The following is a 24,292-nucleotide window of genomic DNA, read 5'->3' as shown; positions in this document are numbered from 1 at the left end:
GACATTGCTCAAGCAGTGAAAACATTACAGCAACCATCAGACACTATTAAACACTCCACATGCCATGTCAAGTTTCTGCACTGTGTGGGTAAAAGGAGGTCTGACACAGAATTAGGAAGTAACCCATAACTTTTGTACCTCAGTGTATTACACAGTCAGGTCCTGTGTCTGAAGCATTTGAATATGTTGTGCCAAGAGGTATATTGTGTTCAGATCTCGAAGGCAAGCTGCTAAAGCACTGCATCTTAGTGCGCAAGACTCATTACTGTCAGACACTTTCAATGGGCAACCACTTGCCATGTGCAAACAAAAGTTTGTCGCAAATTGCCAGAAGTGTCCAAATGATACTCTCTTTCCAGTTACAGTAACAAATAATTCATTGTTATTTATTTAAATCCAATAATTAATTGACGGTAACAGTAGTGCTCGGCCAAAATCAGAGTTAAATTTTCTTAGTTGTGCATATGCAGCCGTGACTCAGATGCTCATAAAGCAGCTCAGAAGGCTTTATTTAAAAGTTATGTTAACTGTTATGTTTAATATTGGGACTCCAAAATAAAAGGTGTAACAAAATGGTATGGCTAAACTTTCAGGAAACGAATTCATCACATGTAGAGGAAGAAGATGTCATGTGGACATTGATCTGGAAACATTTTATTTCTGTGATAGAACACAGTTTGTACAACTCTTCAACACATTAATCATCTACTTTGAAACAAACATCATCCATAAACACCACATTTGCACTAAAGTGTGAGTTGACATGTTGTTGAACTGAACCATTCTAAGAAGTATATCTGTGCAGGAAAACCAGTGCCTGGACATGATATGGATACAGCAGGTTCTTACGTACCACTCCCCAGACAGTCATGCGATTGACATTACTTGTTGCACTAAGTGTCTTAACCTGATAGTAGGGTGGTTGTCAACTGTGCACAGAAGTCCCTTCGCCAGTTGAGGTGCCTTCGTGCTTCTAGGCCTCTTCCAGATGTGTGTAGTAAGTGTAAATGTCCCATGCTCTCCAAGCTGACACTCAATTGCTTCAAACATCCTCCTGTTAGGACACTGTCATTCTCGAAATCTCTCCCAGTACAAACTTTGAGCACCACAGCCATTGCCACTGCTAATCTGTACAGCAAATGGGTATCTGCCAACTCTGCATTTGAGTGCACTTTCATTACACTGTATCAGAAACCAATTCTGTGATGAACACTGGAACAGTTGATGCTACACGCTTGATGCCAGTAGAGCAATGAAGTTAGTTGCTCGTTTACACAAACAATTGAGTGAGTCACATGCCAGCATTGCCTTCATTTAATTGTAACAACAAACACAGTGGTGAACCTCAGAATTACAACTTGCAGTATCTAACCTAACATTACTAAGAGGGTATTATGAATATTTCATATAAGAAACTACTTCGTGTAATGTTGGTACATCCTGTTTCTGTGATTTTCCCATGATTAATGTGATTATGGAGAGAATCAGAAAAAGAGCTCTAACATAGAAGTACTGTAAAGTGCTTCTGGACCCATGTCCATATAACACATTTTATTCCTCTGTGTTTCCTGAAAGTTTGGTCGAGCCCGTTTCTTACATCCTGTATGAACTTAGTAAACAGACTGCACCTTCACAAAATTCAGGTGATGGGCAGTTTGAAATTTTGGCTTACAAAATAAGATTGCAACATTACTTAAAATGAAGAAAACATAAAAAGTTTTACAAACCGTATAAATGTTAGCTATCGCCGAATCAAATTTTTATCCAGTGTCATTAAAAATACTTGTCTCATAATTACTTACGCAACACTTCATTTATCCATTGTTAATCAGACATGAAGCAATAATTGTACCCTCTAATGGCAATGAAAGATGAGAGAGTGTATCATGCACTTTCTTGGGGTTCTATAGCAAAAATCAGATATACAAGGGTGTGCTGAAAAGTAATGCCTCTTACTTTGTAGGTGAAATCTCTTAAAGCTTTTTAAATAAAACAAACTTTATTAACATTCTGCATCTTTATTCTTCATGTCTGCATACGCATTTTTATCATATCTAAAGTGATAAACATATTTCTCCCAATAAGAGACTAGTTTGTTGACATCGTTACTGTAAAATGTTTGATTGTGTTGATGGAGCCACAACCTCACCTCCGCTTGTGCTGCTTCATCATTTTCAAGGTGAAGTCCTCAAAGGTATTCTTTAAGTTTTGGAAACAGATGAAAATCGGACAGGGTGAAGTCAGTACTGTGTAGAGGATGATCGATGACAGTGAACCCAAGGTGTTGGATTGTTGCAGATATCACAGCACTTGTGTGTGCCTTATGTTATCCAATAATTTTCTCTGATGAGTTCAACTACTTGACGCTATTGAGTTTCGTTGGCTGCTGTACACATATGTCAACTCTGAACTAAGTCACACATTTTGAGGTTAGCATCACTGTTTCCTTCATTGCGAGCCTGAGCAACCCAGTGTTGCACATTGCTGATGTTGGTGCAATCACCACCACACACGGCTTAGCTTCCATTCTTCTGTTAATTTAAATTGGAGGCACGTTTTGTGCATTTAGAAACTCGATTATGGCACACTGTTTTTCACGCACTGACATTGTTATGTTAGACACTGTAATGTTACATGCTACAGTTTATACCCATCTAGTGGCAGAGGTTTGCAACTTGTATAAGTGAAGCAGAAAAGTCAACTGAGTAATATGCATGACATGTAATACCTCAACCAATATTGAGAACAGAATAAAAAATTTGGATGCATTGCTTTTCAGCAACCCTTGTAATACTGTAACATAAAAAACTTATCCAACTCCAGCTAATGGAACAGCAAAATAGGTCTATCACGGATGCGCAGTTACCAATGCAATCTTTCATACACATCATCTCTGTCTCAGCAGCATAAACTACTACATCTGGTAGCACCATTTGGTTAAGTTCATGGCGATCAGATGGTGCTGGCATGGCATCTCACATATTTCATAATTGCTGTAGGCATCATTATCTTCTGGTGTCCTATGTATTTCACGATTACTGGTGGGCATCATTACCTAACTTTCAGCACTTAACTTGAAACTAAAAATGTAAACTTTATAACCAGTTTTACTAATGTTTATGTACGATGAATACATCTGTAAATAAAATTGTAAAAACCTGCAGAATGGAAAAATTGACAGTCTACAGTAACTTAACTTTATGTCATCCATGTTTGACTGCTGTAAGGAACTGCAACTGTTTATGACAATAAAAGTTCAAAACACAATTATCTTTGTCACTCTCTCTTTTTATTTCATCCTGCAACAAGTTTCGAGAGTTTCCACTCTCATCTTCAGATGGAACAATGATATTATGTTACATGCAATGAAATGCACCAAAATCAAATTGAGGATGTCAAACAGATAGCAGCTGCAAATAGTTTTCAGCCTACACTCATAGAAAAATGTCTAAAAAAGATAGGAAAGGAATAGACAGAAACATAACCAGAACAAGCAGACAGACATCAGGACAGTGGGCCTTCCCTTCTTTGTACTATTTCACAAAAAATTGCTAATGTATTGAGACAGTGCATGTGATAGTTGTTTTCTCCGCCAACAATGCATTAGGTAATAGACTGCCACATAATACAAAAAACAGTAAAGATAAATTCTCCAACTCAAGTGTATAGAAGATAAAATGCGGCCAGTGCCCTCTACAGTACAATGGTCAGACTGAATGAAGCTTTCGAACTGGATTCAAAGAACACATTAATGCATTTAGATACAACACACCTAATAAATCTGCCTTAGCTACACACATTCAAGACAAAGGACAATCCTTTGATAACATAGAGGGCAGTCTAATAATACTTTACAGAATAAACGAAGGCCACAAACTCAATCTTTATGAAAAACTGGAAATTTTCATTCACAGTAGAAAACATGGACAGAACACACTAAATGAAAAATCTGAGAGAGTGGCAGTGAGCTGCTTTAAGAGCTTCGCAGATATATATGATGTGCTGTAACTCTTTCCAGTTCCAACTTCCTGAATTACCTTAATGAAAGATAATTCCCAAAGCACTGTATGGAAAGAAACGGTAAGAATTATATTGTGTTGATACTAAGCCTGCAAGTTTTATATGTTCTTAACTGTCATGTATTTGTAATAGTAACACTTTTAAACAAGTTGTTGTAAAGAATGAAAAAATTTATAATAGTTATCTGTATGAATAATCTCTGAGACAAGGCACTGTATCTTTACATCGTTATAATCTGTGGTTTGTTTATGAATTATTGGTCCGTGTACTGTGAGACAACCTAAGTTAAAAATGTATAGTGAGGATGAACCACAAGATTCTGTGCAGTGGAACAAATCTATCGCCATTTAAAATTTATAATCTTAGTGCCATATTACGCTAACAAGTGCCTGTTACATTTTTTTGTAGCAAAATGAAACCAAAAACAAACAACTGGCTGCATCCAGTCAGAAAACATGTAACATAATATCATTGTTCACATGAAGATACGACTCAAAATTTTTCAAACGCACCGTGGGATGAAATATAAAGTGTGACTGATGTAGATAATTGCACAGTAACTTGCACAGTGGGAAGGAGGGGAGTGGGGAGGAGATGATAGCAGATCTAGTTGCTAGCTATGGCACCCTTGTATGTGTAGTGACATGTACATATCACTGCGCTGCTATCGGACCTTTTTTTCTATGATGAGCATTGATTATTTGCCCTAGTTTCTTCAAAGTTGATATGAATAAGGGGTAGAAGACTCAGGCTGTTGTGTCTTATATGCTTTTGTTCATTCAGCAAAATGTTACCTACTAATCACTTTTGACTCCTCTTTGTTTTCTTTTTATTTGCAGGGCAATCCATTCTGTAAACAAGATGGCTGCCTGAGCAGTTGACACAAACGTCTGATGACAGAAATATTTTTCTGTGTTCATCAGCTGAACATTTATATTGACCACCGCTAGGTTTACTCTTATACATGAATGTGATATCCGCATTTCAGACAATGGAAACAATGTGTCATATATGTTACATTGCATACTTGGCAAGACATTGCTTGGGTGCCACTGCACAATGTATTGACAGATTTCAGTGTGCCTTTTCAGATGTACTCTCCATCCTTGATATATTTAAAAGTGCTCTGTTACCAAAGTTAGATCTCAGTTTAGAGCAGAGATAATCCGTAGGATTGTCCTCATAGACTCTCTTGCTTAGTCAAGTTTGTGCTATAACCATCCCCTAGGAGTTTTAGAAATTGAGCTAAAGGAGCAATGGGATGCAAGGATAAAGGCTGTCAACCTAGAAAGTCTCAAGCCTAAGCACGCATAATACGGCTAATGTGCAGCAGAGATTTCTCTCTAATGATCATCTTGTCTCAACAGCCAGACAACCTATTCACGTTCAGTATGCAGGCTGAAGATCTTCACTACAAGAGGAGAGGAATTAATTACAGTTGAGGAACCTTCATAGGTATAGAAAGGGGAAAAGTTAAATAATAAAAAAGAAAACAAGTGATGAAGTGGAAAGCAAAACAGTTTCTGTGAAGTTACTTTAAAGTTTGCAACAGATTTTCCTATCTGCACTTTCGTCAGCATAGAAGAAAGGCAGGACCCAACAAAAATTTGCACAGCAGAGAAAAGCTCGTTTGCAGAGCAATTGATTAAGAGAGACTGACTGATTCATCGCTGTGATCAGAATTTGATAGAGCAACAACTGATTTGAGCTGACAAAGAAGTACGAATCACAGAGATATTTTTGAAGTTATACAGATTTGTTCGTTATATTGGGGTTAAAAGTTTTAAGAACTGTTAATCAGCGTATATAAAACAAATTTACCACACAATTACACTGCTGAAGAAATCCCTCATGCTTATAAACTGGGCACAAAAAATTGAAAGAAACTCTGAAGAGGCAGTGGTAGAGCAGTTTGACTCCTAAAAAGATAAAGGCAACTTCAAGAAATTCTTTAAAAAAGACATCGAACTGTTATGGTATTTGTGAACCATATAAATTCATTGGCAATGTGATTTGGTGAAAAATGTTCAAAATGTGCAAGCAGATATGGATAAAGTAGAAAAGAATACACAAAATAAAAGTTTGACTAATCAAACAGGAAAATAAAAAAGGGAAGCTGGTGTAAATTTTTGTTTTCCAAGCACAATTACCCAAACACTAGTTTAAGAGTGTGCATCCATGATAACTCAGACTCTTCCACATACATTTCAGTTGGAAACCTTAAAACCATCTGCTGCATGAGCTAAGGCATAACCTCACACTTTGTTGCATTGTAATAAAACAAACACCTGATGTAAATTGTGTATGCATGTTATAAACTCATAATTCAATAGGAAAATGTGTAGTATAGTGATAAAGCCAGTTGTATCAAAAATAAAAGCTAGGACATTTCAAAATTATGAGAGGTGTAGACATCTGGTGGTTGTACCACACTACTTGGAGTAGCTAGCTCGGCCATCAGGCAGTTATTTTAGTGCATCAGTAATACAGAGCAAATCACTGTGTACCTAGGTTGGGCTTTGTAAGTGGACTGCAGCAGCTAGTGCAGTTGAAACTGGTATGATATTGTCATTGGCAGCGTTTGAAGGATAGATTGAACATAAGACTGCCCAGTATCAAACTCCAGAAATTTGTTGGGCCAATATTTTAGAAGTTATCATTGTTGTAAAGGTGCATTCACTTCTGCACTGCCCCATCTGATGAATTAAGATCCCATATTCCAGTAAAAGTATAACTGCTTTTGTGTTAATTTGAATGGCCTCAATGTATTTCTTACTGTAAGTAAACGGGTTTTCTTTTAAACAATAGTTTGATGGTAGTAAAGGGCTTACTGTCGAACATTATGACAGTGCAAATTTGTATTGATGCATTAAGGCCTAAATAAAGTTATGCAGTATATAGACACTTAAATTAATTCTAGACACAATCACACTAACACACTTTGGCCCATCTCAGAAACTGTCTTAAATAGAGTGCCCACCAAAATAGCACAAGTGACGTGTCATGTGAATTAAAAGATACATGGCAGTAGCATGGCATGCAAGTAACTTGACACCAGTAGAAGTAACACGGCACCATATCTTCATTGGACGATAAAGGTGTTCTGCTTTAGTCAACTTAATGTTTTATGTAGATGAAACAAAGCTATAGCTGCCACTGTAGTTAGTTTCTCTGTAAAACTTCTTTTCATGTAAAAGGCTAAAAACCACTGTTTTGAGATTTTGCTCGTTCTCCATTGTGCAATCTTTCTCATTTGATTTTGAGGAAAATATGAAATGATTCATTTACACCTTGTAGTCAGATATTTCAACTTGGTAATGAACTGGCTCTTTCTTCGTATTGCTTACAGTTATTTTAATAACTAGAAATTGAGTAAGTACTTCACACATTTCAAAAAGTTTGCAGTGCAAAATGTATTCATTAGCCAGTTACATTTGGTGCATGTTAGGTCCTTCCTTGCTGTATGCAAAATGGGGCTAAAATATCAAAATCGTTTTTGACACTGGAAACAGAGCCATATCATTATTCAGTCCCAAGTAAATTAGCAATATATTTTGACGTTTAGCTGCGATGAGATATAACACGCCATGCTCAATGCTCTGGCTGCACACTAGGCGGAGTTGTGGCTCATGTTTCTCCTTCATATCTGGTTTATGGAGTCAATTGAAAAAATATTTTAAGTTAACATTGCACGAAGAGTTATTTTCGTTTTAAAACTAGAGTTAGACAATTGTAGATTCAGAGGCAGAGTTAGTGATATGTGACAAATTCTTTTTTGTGCTACCAGTTTATTTACATATTGCCGAACAAATGGTGTGCCCTCCAGGGGACAGTGAATCTGAAATGGAATTTTTGCTATTGATTAACTAAAGTATGCTGTGTTCGGGATGTCGCCAACTTGAGATACATCTACTGCAAAAGGATTTGATTTGCCACAAACTTTGATGGAAGAAGAAGAAGAAATGTATCAGAAACTAGAAAAAGATGCAATGGCTAACTATTTTGTAAGTGAGATGGGTGAAGTGCCCTATCAACAGTAAAAGGAATAGAGAAGTTACTTCAAACTTTTATCATGAAGCTGACATACTGCTAACATTCCACTTGAGTGAACTCACAAGGGGAACCTGTCGTGGGTCACTCCATGGCACAGACAAACCTTAGCAGGGTGAAAATAAAGGGACACTATGTTGGTTTAGTTACCAACAATCAATAGTTTCCTAGAAAATGATGCTTAAAATTTTGACACATTTATCAGTCTGTCCTTGAAGTGTAGCACCAAATTGCTAGTGTAGTGGTCAACAACATTTCTCATGGAGAAAATCAGCAGTCTCAGTAAAATATTTTATAATTGAATTAAAAACAGTCTTGTCTACAATGAAATATTTATTGGCAACAGTAACCGGTTATGGTTAAAATGTGACCATCTTCAGACCATAGGCACTGGAAATATGACAGCTATCCAGAAAGTAACAGACATTTTGGTGTATTGCAGCTGTAGGTGGGGCTGCAGCCATCATCTTGGTGCCATAACGTTCCTACACTCAGTCCAGCAGTGGTGGTGCGTGGTCTTTGTCCCTGCTACATTGCTTCCTGTGAAGTGTTTAAATGTGTGCTGCAATAGCAAATCCTGCTACGGTGTGATTAGGTTTTGTTGGCAAAAAACTGTAAATCAATTGAAATCATCACAACCTTTGGATGTCTACAGAAAAAGAGTGATTAGTGAAAGCCGAGTGAGGAAATAATGCATTGATTTTAAAAATAGCCGCACCAGTGTTCATGGTGAGAACTGCAGTCGTAGGCCTAGCCTTGTGACTGATGAACTGGTGGTGAAAACGACTGACAAATTTTGTGAAAATTATCATTTCATGATTAGGGAATGTTTGCAACATTTTCCCCAAATTTCACAGAGTTTGGTGCATGAAATTGTGGCAGAGATGCTTGGTTTCGACAAATTTTGTGCTAGGTGGGTTCCCAAAATCCTAACGGAAGGCCCCACAAAACAGAGACTGGCTGCAGCACTGACTTCATAAAGATTACGAGAAAAAATGGAAACAAAGTTGTGGATCATATTGTAACTGGCAGCAAGACTTGGATGAACCATATCAATTGTGAAACTAAAAGGTAGTTGTTGGAATGGAGAGACACAAATTCTCCCCAGAAACCACGGAAATGTTGGCGGGAAATCTGGGTTCGAGTCCTGGTTCAGCACAAATTTTCATTGTCGTCACTCCAGTCTACTGTTGATGGTTGTCATTACTCACAATTGCAAATACGTTTAATGTATATTATTACAATAATGTAACTGAATAAATAAAAAAATCTGCTCAAATGGTTCAAATGGCTCTGAGCACTATGGGACTTAACTTCTGAGGTCATCAGTCCCCTAAAACTTAGAACTACTTAAACCTAACTAACCTAAGGACATCACACACATCCATGCCCGAGGCAGGATTCAAACCTGCGACCGTAGCGGTCGTGCGGTTCCAGACTGTAGTGCCTAAAACCACTCGGCCACCACGGCTGGCTAAATCTGCTCACCAGCAGGAGAGAGGGAAACATTCCACGTGGGAAAAATATATCTAAAAACAAAGATGATGTAACTTACCAAACAAAACCGTTGGTATGTTGATAGACACACAAACACAAAATTCAAGCTTTCGCAACCAATGGTTGCTTCATCAGGAAAGAGGGTAGGAGAGGGAAAGACAAAAGGATATGGGTTTTAAGGGAGAGGGTAAGGAGTCATTCCAATCCCGGGAGCGGAAAGACTTACCTTAGGGGGGAAAAAAGGACAGGTATACACTCGCGCGCGCACGCACGCACGCACGCACGCACGCACACACACACACACACACACACACACACACACACGTCGCCTTGATGTTGAAATAAAAATCTGTTTCTAAACTTTCTTAAAATGGATATGTGTGTGTGTGCGCGAGTGTATACCTGTCCTTTTTTCCCCCTAAGGTAAGTCTTTCTGCTCCCAGGATTCGAATGACTCCTTACCCTCTCCCTTAAAACCCATATCCTTTCGTCTTTCCCTCTCCTTCCCTCTTTCCTGATGAAGCAACCGTGGGTTGCGAAAGCTTGAATTTTCTGTGTGTGTTTGTGTTTGTTTGTGTGTCTATCAACATGCCAGCGCTTTCGTTTGGTAAGTTACATCATCTTTGTTTTTAGATATATTTTTCCCACGTGGAATGTTTCCCTCTATTTAAAATTTGCCAGCTTTCTGTGCCACCAGTGGCTACTCCTCCTGATAAGAAGGTTGAAGAGGAGATAACAGAGGTGAGGGAAAAGTGCTTGTAAGGTTTAGGAAATGAAGAAAGTTCAGAAAAGTTACCAGAACCCTGGATCAGGGGAGACTTACCAGATGGGATGAGAAGGAAAGACTGATTGTTGGGGACTGCACTGGATGAGATTTGAAAACCTGAGAGCTTAAAGGTGGAAAATAGGATAATAAGAAAGTCAGAAATTACTGCCAAAACATCATACATGAGTTGATAAGAGCGGAAAGCTAATTGCTTTGTACGTGATAGTAGTGAGAGGGGGCAGAGACAAATAGACAGGTCAGAAACTGAAAAAATGTAGAAAATGAAGAAAGCAATATTTGTTCTGAAGAAATACTGAGATGGAAGAGATTAATGTAAATTAAGACCAGGTGGGTGGCGAGGACCAAGAACATGTTGTAAAGCCAGTTCCCACCTGTGGAGTTGTGAGAAAGTGGTGTCTGGGTGAAGAATCCAGATGGCATGTGTGGTGAAACAGGCACCGATGTCATGACCGTCATGTTGTAGAGTAAGCCCTGCAGCAGGAATATTGTGTGTTGCGAGTTTGCATTCTCTGCCTGTTGCCATTCATCCTAAACGGTAACTTAGTGGTAGTCATGCTGAAGTAAAATGCCAAACAGTGTTTACATAACAACCAGTATATGACGTGTCATTTCGCAGGTGGCTCTCCCTTTAATAGTATATGTTTTACCATTTACAGGGCTGGTATAGGATAGTGGTAGGAGGGTGCATAGACTAAGTGTTACAGCAGAACTGTCACAGAGGTAGAAGTCGTCGTAGGATAGGGAAATGGTTGCATAAGGAGCAAGGAAATTGCAGAGAAAGGGAGGGCAATGAATCGCTATTCTAGGTGTGGTGGGCAAAATCTCAGACAAAGGACCTTATTTCAGGATATGATTTTAGGAAGTCATGACCTTGTTGAAGTAGATGATTAATACTACTTTGTATAAGTGATTGTGCAAGGAAGAGGATGCTGGTAGACCTCCTTAATTCATATAATCATATGCAAACCATATTCTTTCCAACGAGAGTGCAAGGGAACAGTAGAACAACCATAGACAACATTTTTGTTCATTCCTCATGACTAGAAGGGCATTCTTTTAGCAAAAAGGTGAATGGCCTTTCAGATCATGATGCACAAATTTTAACTCTAAAAGATTTTTGTGCTGCAACACGTGTTAAATATAGTCATCAGCTGTTTAGGAAAGCTGATCCAGTTGCTGTAGAGACCTTTGTAAGCCTTATCAAGGAACAAGAGTGGCAAGATGTTTATAGCACTGATACGGTAGACGATAAATATAATGCTTTTCTCAAGACTTTTCTCATGCTCTTTGAAAGTTGCTTTCCGTTAGAACATTCAAAACAGGGTACTAGCACAAACAGGCAGCCAGGGTGGCTGACTAGAGGGATAAGAATATCTTGTAGAACAAAGTGGCAATTATATCAAAATGTTAGAAACAGTCAAAATCTAAATGCAGCAGCCCATTACAAACAGCATTGTAAGGTGCTTAAAAACGTTATTAGGAAGGCAAAAAGTATGTGGTATGCAGATAGAATAGCTAAGTCTCAGGATAAAATTAAAACCATATGGTAAGTCGTAAAGGAAGTGGCTAGTCTGCAGAGACAGGTCGAGGATATAGAATCAGTGCGTAGTGGGAATGTCCATGTTACTGATAAGTCACATATATGTACAGTGTTTAATAATCACTTTCTGAATATAGCAGGTGAACTAAATAGAAACCTAGCCCCAACAGGGAATCATATAGCACTCTTAGAAAAAAGTGTTCCGAGACTGTTACCTGAAATGCTCCTCCATGATACTGACAAGAGGGATATTGAGTGAATAATTAAATCACTAAAGACCAAGAACTCTCATGGATATGACGGGGTATCTAGCAGAATACTGAAGTATTGTTCTATGTATGTTAGCCCAGTACTTAGCCATATCTGTAACTTTTCCTTTAGGAGTGGTCGGTTTCCTCACCGATTAAAGTACTCGGTAGTGAAGCCACTTTATAAAAAGGGAGACATTGGTAATGTTGACAATTTTAGACCTATTTCTATGCCATCGGTGTTTGCTAAAGTTATTGAGAAGGTTGTATATACAAGGTTACTGGAGCATTTAAATTCACATAATTTGCTGTCAAATGTTCAGTTTGGTTTTAGAAATGGTTTAACAACTGAAAATGCTACATTCTCTTTTCTCTGTGAGGTTTTGGACAGATTAAATAAAAGGTTGTGAACGCTTGGTGTTTTCTTTGATTTAATGAAGGCTTTTGACTGTGTTGACCACAAAATATTACTGCAGAAGTTGGACCATTATGGAGTAAGGGGAGTAGCTTACAATTGGTTCGTCTCTTACTTTAAGAACAGAAAGCAGGAGGTAATTCTCCGCAACATTGAGAGTGGTAGTGATGTTCAGTCCTAATTGGGCACTGTTAAGTGGGGCGTTCCCCAAGGGTCGGTGCTGGGGCCACTGCTGTTTCTTATTTATATAAATGATATGCCTTCTAGTATTACAGGTGATTCAAAAATATTTCTGTTTCCTGATGACACCAGCTTGATAGTGAAGGATCTTGTGTGTAATATTGAAACAGTATCAAATAATGTAGTTCATGAAATAAGTTCGTGGCTTGTGGAAAATAATTTGATGCTAAATCACAGTAAGACTCAGTTTTTACAGTTTCTAACTCACAATTTTTGATCAGACAGAATGGGCATATTATAAGTGAGACGGAACAGTTCAAGTTCCTGGGCATTCGGATAGATAGTAAGCTATTGTGGAAAGCCCATGTCTAGGATCTTGTTCAGAAACTAAATGTTGCTTTATTTACCATTAGAACAGTATCTGAAATAAGTGACACTTCAACACGAAAAGTAGTCTACTTCGCATATTTTCATACACTTATGTCGTATGGCATTATTTTTTTGGGTAATTCTTCTGATTCAAAAAGGGTATTTTTGGCTCAAACACAGGCTGTTCGAGCTATATGTGGTGTAAGTTTGAGAACCTCTTGCCGACCCCTATTCAATAGTCTGGGAATTCTGACATTGCCCTCACACTATATATTTTCTTTAATGTCATTTGTTGTTAGCAATATTAGCCTATTCCCAAGAGTTAGCAGCTTTCACTCAGTTAATACTGGGCAGAAATCCAATCTGCATGTGGAATGCACGTCCTTGACTCTTGTGCAGAAAGGAGTGCAGTATACTGCTGCATCCATTTTCAATAAGCTACCACAAGAACTCAAAAATCTTAGCAGTAGCCCAAACTCTTTTAAGTCTAAACTGAAGAGTTTCCTCATGGCTCATTCCTTCTATTCTGTCGAGGAGCTCCTGGAAGAGCTAAAAAATTAAGCAAATTCCAGTGTTACATTGTTGATTTTCTTTATTTAAACTTACGACTTGTCGCCTGTATATGTTTTTTTTATATTTCATTTTATCTGTTTCTAATATCGTGTTATAATTTCATGTATTGACTCGTTCCATGACCATGGAGACTTCTCCTTAATTTGGTCCCACGGAACAATAAATAAATAAATAAAATACATTAAAGTCCAAGATAATACTACGTGACAAGAGGTATACTCCAAAGTTGTTTTTTGAAGGGATCAACAATACCAGGACTAGGAAACCTGCTTGTGAACTAGGTTGGTGGGGTAATTACATCCAGTGAAGACTGAGGAGAGAATGGTGTGTATTGCTGAAAAGAGTCTGCCTCTGAAGAAATATGTTTAATGTCATGCAAGTACTATTGTTTGTTTGTAGGTCCAATGTGAACATAAGTCCGTAGCTGACCTTTGGTGTGGATGTCAGCATCAAGGAAAGTGGCAGGGATTTAGAGTAGTTCCATGTGAAATTTAATTGAGAGAATGTATTTAGAGTTTTCAAAAATTTTAGCAGGTCAGCCTAATCATGAGTCCATATAGCAAAGATGTCATCAATGTATCTAAACCAAACCTGGGGCTGAAGGCTGATGGATCCTGTAAAGCCCCCTGAAGCGATGGTATACACAGACTTGTTATATTAAAGTTAATAACAGATGAAGAAATACATACATACATACATACATTACATAAAATAGCAGCTATGAAAAGCATTCCATGAGTCTCTACATATAAAAGGGAATGTCCCGACTGACCGACTCATCATCACCCAGGCCAAATCACTAAGGACGCAAATTTGAAATTTGCAGATGGTGTTGATCTTAACCTGTAGGCATTGTTTAAGATGAGATTTTCCAAAATTTCACCTCCAAGGGGGGTGAAATGGGGATGAAAAGCCTTTTCAAAATATGTTTCTATTAAGACAGTTTCAAGGCATGATTAACAAAAACCTTGAACCCCAGCTACCAGAATCGCATTTTGGTCCAAAGTACATTTGGCAGAGACCATGTTTCTATGGCCTTATTTATCGTAATAAGTTTAGAAGGTGTTACAATTTGTTAACAACATAAAAATTCAATTTAAAAAAATCTGTGCAGACCATACAGTCTACAAGGGCAAAGAGCGGGCACTAAGCTAGTATGTGATAAAAGTATATGCAAGAGAGAGAACCAATGATAATCGGTCGTGAGTTGACGTCTGTGGGGATTAGCAAAAACCTAGTAAATTAATGGCAGTCGATGGTTCCCATGGAAACAGAGTGGAAGTATTGACAGGTACTATCAAGCAGATGATGATTTCAGGGCTGCAGCACGGACTGAACATGCAAGTGTACTGGCATGCAAGCGGGCATGTAGAAGTGTATGTCAGATATTACAGACTGCTTGTAGACAATAGTGCCAGCAAAAATAAAGCTTGAGTGATACTGATGGTTGGCCACGGAAGTGTTGATACGCAGGTTCTATCGCAAACAACTTGAAAGTTCTCCACAATGCACCAAAAACACATTAGAAGAGAGAGAAATTTATACATACATAAATACATTGGAAGAGAGAGAAATTTACGCTCGTAAAAATATACCTTCGTCTACTCTCAACAAGCAACTAAGACTTTCGAGAAAAATATTTTTGCTATCTTTTTGAAGAGTTGCTTTACAATGCTTTTTACTCTCTTGTTCTTATTTTATTCTTATTTTTAATTTACGAATAATAATTTTTAATCTCATGATAGTAGCTATTTTTATGTAATTTAACATGACTGTAGACAATTTAAAGTTCACAATCTCTTTTACAATTTAGACTGCTCAATTTTTTGTTTTTTATCTATGGCCACCTTGATAGATCCATGATGCCTTATAACTGTTCTGTTGCAATTGAAGTGTTATATGCCTTTTAGGCAAATGACACATCACTCTCCATGTGTAGTACAAGTAAAGATGATGATCATCACAGAATAATATTCAGCAGGGAGTAAGTCGCAGAACATATACTGTGCATGGGTTTTTGTTTTCATGTGTGCAGACATTAAATAGGAGATGTGGAATATGAGAAAACGGGAAGGTGTGATGACAAATAAATGGCTTCGCCTGCTGTGCACACGGCCTTTTACATATTGGTGTCGCAGCTTGGCAGTGGCTTGACTGTCAAAAGAGCAGCCACACTGTCCAAGAATGAAAACAGAAGACTAGATGGTTTTGTGACAAGTGAAATGTATTATAATATTGAATGTCATGTTGAACCTTAGAGATGTACCTTGTATGTAAAGTTGTGTTCCACTCAGATTCATGAGCCACTCTAATGATCTGTACAACCATTCAAGTAAATGTATGTTTGTAAAAGGAAAGTAATGGACGCACTTTATCATTATATGAATAGAAATTATCTTCTTTTGCACCAATAACAGCTGCAGAACATGAAGATGTCACACCTTTCCTCGGCTACATACAGGATTTCACAGGCACTGATTAGCCGGACTTCTGCTTCAAGACAAAAAGGTAAATAAGTCAGATGTTATGTTGGGTGACAGACCTTATGAAATGTTTTGACTCAGCTTCAACTGCAAGGAGCGAGCCAGCAGCTACTTAAAACCCTAAACCAACAAGAAAAACACACTTCATTGCTTTCCTTGATGTAACTTCTAGAGGTTTCTTACTTGCATGGCACTACTCCATAACAGTTTTGAAATGCATATTTCTTTTGTAAATAATATTTCATGGTGTCACAAAAGAACTGAGGCCACACACTACCTCAAAGAAAAAGAGAAAGATTGGATTTGGGCATGGAGCATAAAAATTCATAACAGTGCTCTTATCCACTATGCTACAGACTCGTTTGTTTTATACTGTATAAGTAGCGCGATGAAGTGATGTCTAAAGTTTTGTATTTTGTCGGCACTTAAGCCTAAACATGTGCCCCTTTATTTTCACCCTGCCAAGTTTCGACTGTATCAGAGAGGGTTCCCCTCGTCAGCTTTCAGGTGTTTAAAAAGTTGAATAATGTCCTGCTTTCCTTTTATATTTTCCAAGGACACACTACCATTGAAAGAATTGTAGCTGAAACATCGAAGGTAGTATGAGAACATCTGCGGCCTGAATATTGACACATCGAAGGTAGTATGAGAACATCTGCAGCCTGAATATTTACTAACACCAGCTCAATAACTCCTGAAGAAAACAGCTGATCAGTACTGGAAAGTACGATATCTGCCAAACTGTACTGATAACTTCAATGGAAAGCAGATCATGGTTAAAGGTCCTGCTAAATCTGGATTGGACTGTCTTACAACTGCCACTGTTTTAAAAAAATGTTCAAATGTGTGTGAAATCTTATGGGACTTAACTGCTAAGGTCATCAGTCCCTAAGCTAACACACTACTTAACCTAAATTATCCTAAGGACAACACACACAACCATACCCGAGGGAGGACTCGAACCTTTGCCGGGACCAGCCCACAGTCCATGACTGCAGCGCCTTAGACCGCTTGGCTAATCCCGCATGGCTGTCACTGTTTTAATAAGATGGTAAATGATATCAATATGTTAAAAATAAAATGCGATAGTAGTCTGACAGTTCCACTCTTACGATATTATATATTTGTAAACAGTCCACTAACGGCATAGTATGGATGTCACATCAATCTAGACGTACTTGAAAATGACGATAAAGTTGAAACAGTCTGTTGGGAATAAAGATTAATTATCATAAGCAGCTATTTGGTGCATCTATAACATAAAGGACTATACCCTCTTAGAAAATTAACTACTGAAAGGTAAATGTTTAACTATGGATAATCCAGGGGAAGGTCTATTCTTTTGGTATGTTAGTATTAAAGGTCTGGCTGTTGGATACTTCAATAAACTGTGACATGAATAAAATCTGTGTGGTAGTTCCAGCCATTTGTTTGTTTCGTAACTTAATACCACTTCATAATCACGTATATTCTAAGTCATCCGTGCAACACAACATAGACCACCCTATTCAGACCTCACATATAAAAAAAATAAAAATAAAAAAATAAAAAGAAATTAAAAAAAAACAGTAACCTACAAACAGTGCTATAGAACTGAGCAACCAACTCAGTGGTTCCTTTCTAAGCCCAAGTGGAACATTGTCTTTTCAGAACAAAGTATTTTATTTATTTATTTATTTATTTATTTACATGTCAAGCTCCGTAGGACCAAGCTGAGGAGTAAATCTCCAAGTAATAAAAGATAAAAATAAAATGTTTATGAACCCCCCCAAAAAAATCAAGCTATAAGTTTAAGTAAATACAATCAACAATATAACATAAGAATCAGCTTAATTTTTTAAGGAACTCCCTAACGGAATAGAAGGAGTGACCCATGAGGAAGCTCTTCAGTTTCAATTTGAAAGCGTTTGGATTACTGCTAAGATTTTTGAATTTTGTGGTATGCAGCAGTATACTGCACACCTTTCTGCACAAGAGTTAAGGAAGTCTGATCCAAATACAGGTTGGATTTCTGCTGAGTATTAACTAAGTGAAAGCTGCTTATTCTTGGGAATAGGCTGATATTGTTAACAAGAAATGACAGTAAAGACTATGTATATTGAGAGGCCAATGTCAAAATACACAGACTAATGAACAGGGATAGACAAGAGGTTCGCGAACTTACACCACCACTTATTGCCTGAACCATCCGTTCCTGGAAAATAGTAAAAATGGCAGCATTAAGTCTTTGAACAAGATCCTGAATGTGGGCTTTCCACAACAGTATACTATCTATCTAAACACCTAGAAATTTGATCTGTTCAGTTTCACTAATGACATGTCCATTCTGTGAAATTAAAACGTCAGGTTTTGTTGAATTGTGTGTTAGAAACTAAGTCTTATTGTGATTTAACATTAGTTTATTTTCTACAAGCAACGAACTCCTGTCATGAGCTGCACTATTTGAAACCTAGCCAATGTTGCACACAACATCCTTTACTACTAAGCTAGTGTCAGCAGCAAACAAATATTTTAGAACAATATCAGAGAAGGAAAGTTGCCACTCACCATATAGCGGAGATGCTGAGTTGCGATAGGCACAATAAAAATATTCACAAAATTCAAGCTTTCGGCCATTAAGGCCTTTGTCAGCAGAACACACACACACACACACACACACGCTCTCGCGCGCTGGTGTGTGTGTGTGTGTGTGTGTGTGTGTGTGTGTGTGTGTGTGTGTGTTCTGCCGGCAAAGGCCTTAATGGCCGAAAGCTTTAATCGTGTGAATCTTTTTATTGTGCCTATCGCGACTCAGCATCTCCGATATATGGTGAGTGGCAACTTTCCTTCTCTGATATTGTTACATTCCAGCCCAGAAATATTTTAGTTACCCATAATGCTAGAGGGCATATCATTTATACAAGTAAGGAACAGGAGTGGCCCAACACTGAACCCTGGGCACCCCCATTTGACCGTACCCCACTCAGACCCCACATTACAGCCATTCTCAACACTGTGAATAATGACCTTCTGCTGTGTGTTAAAGTAAGAGGTAAACCAATGGTGAGGTACTCCCCATATTCCATACAGGTCCAACTTCTGGAGCAATATTTTGTGATCAACACAATCAAACGCCTTAGTTAAATAAAAAAATATGCCTAGCATTCAAAACCTTTTGTTTAACCCATAAAATGATCAATTATCCTTACATTCACAGTCTTTTCAATAACTTTAGCAAACACTGGTGGCATAGAAATAGGTCTAAAATTGTCTACATTATCCCTTTCCTCCTTTTTATAAAGCAGCTTTACTACTGAGTACTTTAATCTTTCAGGAAACTGACCATTCCTAAAGGAAAAATTACAAATATGGCTAAGTACAGGACTAAGATGTGCAACACAGTACTTTAATATTCTGATAGGCACTCCATCATATCCATGAGAGTCCTTAGTCTTCAGTGATTTAATTATTTACTCAATCTCCCCTTGCAGTATCACAGAGGAGTATTTCAGATATCAGTCTCGGAAAAGCATTTTCCAAGAGAGTTATGTGATTCCCTGTAGAAAATAATTTTTTATTTAATTCACCAGCAGTGCTCAGAAAATACTGTACATATATCTGATTTATCAGGAACAGAAATATTTTTACTACGAACTGACTTTATATCGTAGAACTTGTGCTACTGACCATACACTTCCTTCACAACTGACCATATGATTTTAATTTTATCCTATGAATTAGCTATTCTATTTGCATACCACATACTCTTTGCCTTCCTAATAACATTTTTAAGCACTTTACAATACTGTTTGTAATGGGCTGCTGTAGCTTGATTGTGACTACTTCTAACATTTTGATACAATTCCCACTTTGTTCTACACGATATCCTTATCCCACTAGTCAGCCACCCAGGCTGCCTTTTCCTGTTAGTACCCTATTTAGTTGGTTCTAATGGAAAGCAACTCAGGTAGCGACATAAGAAAGGATCTGATATTACATTATATCCAGCAAATCACTGAAGAGATTTGGAGGCATTTGATAGAAAACCACCTTACTTAATTTTATTCAGTTCTATATTTTGATTATCTTCCACAAACAAATTTAATGAATTCCAATTACTGTAAGAGGTGTGTCCAGGAAGTAAGTACTGTTTCATTCTACCGCCATTGCAGCCCTTGTGTCACAATTCTGCATATTCACACTTTTCTCTCTGATTCATTGAAAATGTTTAAGACAGTCTCTGAGCTCGCCAACTAAGAAGTGTGTTTTGTATTTTTTTTGTGCAAAGAATGTTAAACTGACTGAAATTCATTGTCAGCTTGTAGAGAATTATTGTGACAAGGTAATGACTAATGGAATTGTGAGAAAGTGGGTGACACAATCAGTGATAGATGAAACAATGATCATGAAAATTGGAGTGGGCGGCCTTCTGTTGTGAATGAGAAAATTCCTGAAAACAGACGGCTCACAGTAAGAATTCTTCGTGATAAATTTCCACAAATTTCAAGAACGGTTTTGTTTGAAATTAAGCAATTTGTGATAAATTTTTGCAAATTGTGTTCCCTCTGGGTTCCGAAAATGCTTAGGGTTGTCTACAAAATGAAGCGAGTGCTTTGACATTTGTTACTTGTTACAGTGATGAAACTTGGATTTGTCGTGTCACTCCAAAATCAAAGTAGTCAGCACAGAAAACATTGCTGTGTTCTGGGACAGACAGGGCATTCTGCTTGTTGAGTTCCTTTCCAGAGGTGAAACCATCAATGCGGTACAATACTGTGAAAACTTGAGAAAACTTTGACATACAATTTAAAACAAAAGGCATGTAATACTCAGTCAAGGCACTGTCTTGCTTCATGACAATGCAAGTCCCCATTGTGCTGGTGTTACTCAAAACCTTATTTAACAATTTGGTTGGGAGCATTTTGAGCACCTGCCATACAGCTTCAATCTCACACTCGTTCTTGAACTTGGAAGCATGATTTTGGAGGAAGCTGCTTTGGCAGCGGTGAAAATGCAAAGAACGGTGTTCAGCTGTGGCTGTCTTCACTGGCTACATCTTTCTATGAAGAGTGTATAGAGAAGTTGGTTTCCTGCTTTCATACATGTTTGAACAATGGTGGTACCTATGTAGAAAAATAGTTTAAGAAATGCTCTTTCTTGTAAAAATAAATTTTTGTTTAAAAAAATGTTTTAGGAGCTTTTTTCCAAAACATTACTATTTTCCGGACATGCCTCGTATCTGTCTCTGATATTTCACTAGAAATCCTTTGCAATACTTTGAGTTTTCCTGATGCTGTACTAAGCGCTATTGTGATTGGAAATAAATGGATATCTTTCAACTCTACCAACAAAAATGAATTTTGAACTCTGGGTTGTTTCTCGTTTTGCTGAGTACAGGGACAATTGTGCAACTAAAGCAGAAACATTCACAAACTGTAAGTAATAGTTAGATAATCACTTGATGCTATAGCACATGTCCCTTTATTTAAACTTGTGGGAGCTCCATTTTGGTGGATCTGGCCACAGATCCCCAGTAGCTCAGAAATATCAAATGAAGGACAATTTAGTATGCTCTCAAATGTAGTTCTTCTTCCATTGATGATTGCACATCTCATTCATATTACCATGGGGTTTGTACTTTGGCCTAGGAAGTATTTAAAAGCTACAAGTATCTGTGGCCGTATGTATCATGGCAAAGACAAATGATTTAAATAGGTGGACACAGGTGCTATACCTTCGGTTCTTTGACTCATTTGGAAGAGGATCTTAAGGTATGTGTCCCAAAATATCTGTTAAAGAATCTTAAGCCTAAAGGCAGATTTTTAACTTACTGTTGCTATTGAAAAGCCAGTGTACAAAGTGCACGACTATTTCAGAACATGAGTGAAAGTGTGAAGGTTACAATAACCATCCTCTTGCCCAAAGGCAATGGACATTAATAAAGGGTTCCTAGACAATTCTTTGTTACCACACTTTGAAATAAACCCACTTGCAGTTCAGAACTTGCAAGTATGTGCTCCCAGCATACGTCTAAAATATGACAACCATCGGAGGGAACAGGCTGATAGTGAGAATTTCTTAGGATTTTAACCTGCTAATTAAACTGGGAGGAGGATATTACAGATTTGCTAAAGCACCTAAAAAACTTAACGTCGTTATTTTGAGGCACAAGTGATACAAAAATATGAAAGCTGGCATACTTTGGCTACTTTCACTCCCTAATGGGGTCATTTTTGGAGCAACTCATAAAGCCAAACTGCAGTTTTCTGAGCACAAAACCCTGAAATATTAATTATTTGTGGTGGAAAGTGTCTTGCAGAGCCTGATTCACAATATATTTATTCCTTAATGAAATTTGTCAGAAGTGTCTTTCTTTTTTAAGCCTACAGCTCAGTTCATGGAATTATACTAAAAATAAGTCTTCATAAAGATTTAAGGTGTTTATTTACTTTGGTCCGGAAAGGTGTCCATTATTCAGCAACATACATTTTCCAAAACTTACCTGAATACAGTTCAATTTAAGCACAGCTTAAAGGACGTGTTAGGTGGCATTCCCATGCCAATGACGAATTTATTAATATCAAACAATGAGGTTTATTGTATGTACATTTACATATTTGTGACACATTTCTGACTGCTTCCACATTCATGAGAACCTTTCACTTATGATATAAGAAAATGAAATACGCATTAAAGAATAAAGTATTCTTGCATTGTGCCGTATTCCACATCCTTGAGGATCGAGGATCTATGGAAGAAAAGTATATTTAATCTTGCATAGAATACGCTGGTTACTTAGTGCCTAATTTATGTTAAGGATAAGCAAAACCGAGGAAGACATTCTTTAAAAATCCTTCTTGTGGTTATATGGGGGGAAAACGAGATAAGAAGAAACTGGTAGCAAGTGACAATAAAAAAGATTGATTGAAACCAGACAGGTAAAGTATGCGGTGAAGAGGTGAAGAAGTTGGTAGAAAATATTTTATCAGCTGAACGATACTCACTAAGGCACTCTGAAATAGCTAATTTAGTACTGGAAGCCGCAGTATGGTGGAAAAATTCGAGGAGTAGCCAAGGGTTACAATGTATATAACTCATAACAAAACAGTGTTGGAAGATATGCCATCCTGTATCAGGCCATTCAAGTGGCTGGTGAGTTTATTCAAAAATTAAATCAATTCATATTGCGATAATTGCTCTAGGAGGTGTAGCTCTACAGTATTTTATCTATCCTTGCATGCAGTTCTTATCTATCCTTGCATGCAGTTCAAGTTCAGTAACTGACACAAGTAACTAGGTGCCTTCACAATGGTGAAAAGGTACAACTGCAAATTAAATATAGTTTGACCGTTTCTGCCAGTTGCCATGTACTTTGTTCATATGCTGTCATTATCAAGCTATGCCTGATTTGCTCATTAGTTACATTTTTACCACTCAAGTATTTTAATTTTTGTTTTAACTTACTGCACTTGGATGTTACTTTTAGTGTTCATGGTGTGTGTTCTAGCATCGATGAAATCGTCAGAAAACAAGCTTTAAGGAAAATAAAAATATTTATTATAGACTTTTAGAAAGTCAGTCACCGCTGACATTTAACTTTAGTTTAATATATACAAGAAAAAGGAAAAATCTCACTATTTTGTGCAGTTAAAGCTTCATGTCATGAGGGTAAAAAAAGTTAAAAAGTTCACAGCACATACTTTGTTAAATAATAAGTTGTAGCAAAGCATTAATTACATTCATAGTCTGGTCGTCTACAAGAACAATGTCAAAATGATTTAAATATTCTTCTAAGCACTCGTCAACCTGGAACATAAGAAAATACATTAATTATATGGGATGACTTAAAAAGTCAGGAATGTAAATATTTATATTATGAAAATTATTTTTAAAGTTAATCACTAATGTGTTTAAAACAGGGTATGTGTCCTGTTAAATGAATTCTGTACAGACAAGTGTGCCATAGGATTGATAGAGCATCCAATCTTTTCCTGATTAATTGTTGTTGTTACTACTATTACTACACATTTTTGCCCCCAGGACAGTGATTAACTTGAATGTTAAATGATTATTCTTTTTTCTTGTTTCTTTCTTTTTCTATTCCTGAAACCTCTTCATTCTTTTGTTTTGTTCCTACTTCCTTTCCTCTGC

The 24,292-nt window shown here is 37.4% G+C and overlaps 2 protein-coding genes across 5 annotated transcripts in view; one reads left to right on the top strand and one right to left on the bottom strand.

Annotated features, from left to right (window-relative positions):
• LOC126251398 (transmembrane protein 237-like) overlaps positions 1-16,006 on the top strand; it is a 79,522-nt gene extending 63,516 nt beyond the window's left edge. Inside the window, exon 6 of one of the 2 annotated variants that reach the window (XM_049951801.1) lies at positions 15,590-16,006. The gene's annotated coding sequence lies outside the window, so the exon portion shown is untranslated. Of the gene's footprint in view, positions 1-4,859; positions 6,994-15,589 lie in introns of those variants that run through there. The other variant, XM_049951799.1, reaches the window with a different exon arrangement.
• Positions 16,007-23,675: 7,669 nt separating this feature from the next.
• Positions 23,676-24,292, bottom strand: part of LOC126252018 (7-methylguanosine phosphate-specific 5'-nucleotidase) — a 102,887-nt gene continuing 102,270 nt past the window's right edge. For all 3 annotated transcript variants that reach the window (XM_049952804.1, XM_049952802.1, XM_049952803.1), the window contains one exon: positions 23,676-23,947. In XM_049952804.1, the coding sequence (XP_049808761.1) occupies positions 23,846-23,947 (102 nt within the window). In that variant the 3' untranslated portion in view covers positions 23,676-23,845. The remainder of the gene's footprint in view (positions 23,948-24,292) is intronic.

The sequence above is a fragment of the Schistocerca nitens genome, chromosome 4, assembly GCF_023898315.1.
Source record: "Schistocerca nitens isolate TAMUIC-IGC-003100 chromosome 4, iqSchNite1.1, whole genome shotgun sequence".
Lineage (NCBI taxonomy): Eukaryota > Metazoa > Arthropoda > Insecta > Orthoptera > Acrididae > Schistocerca > Schistocerca nitens.
This window is presented reverse-complemented; position numbering and strand designations above follow the sequence as displayed.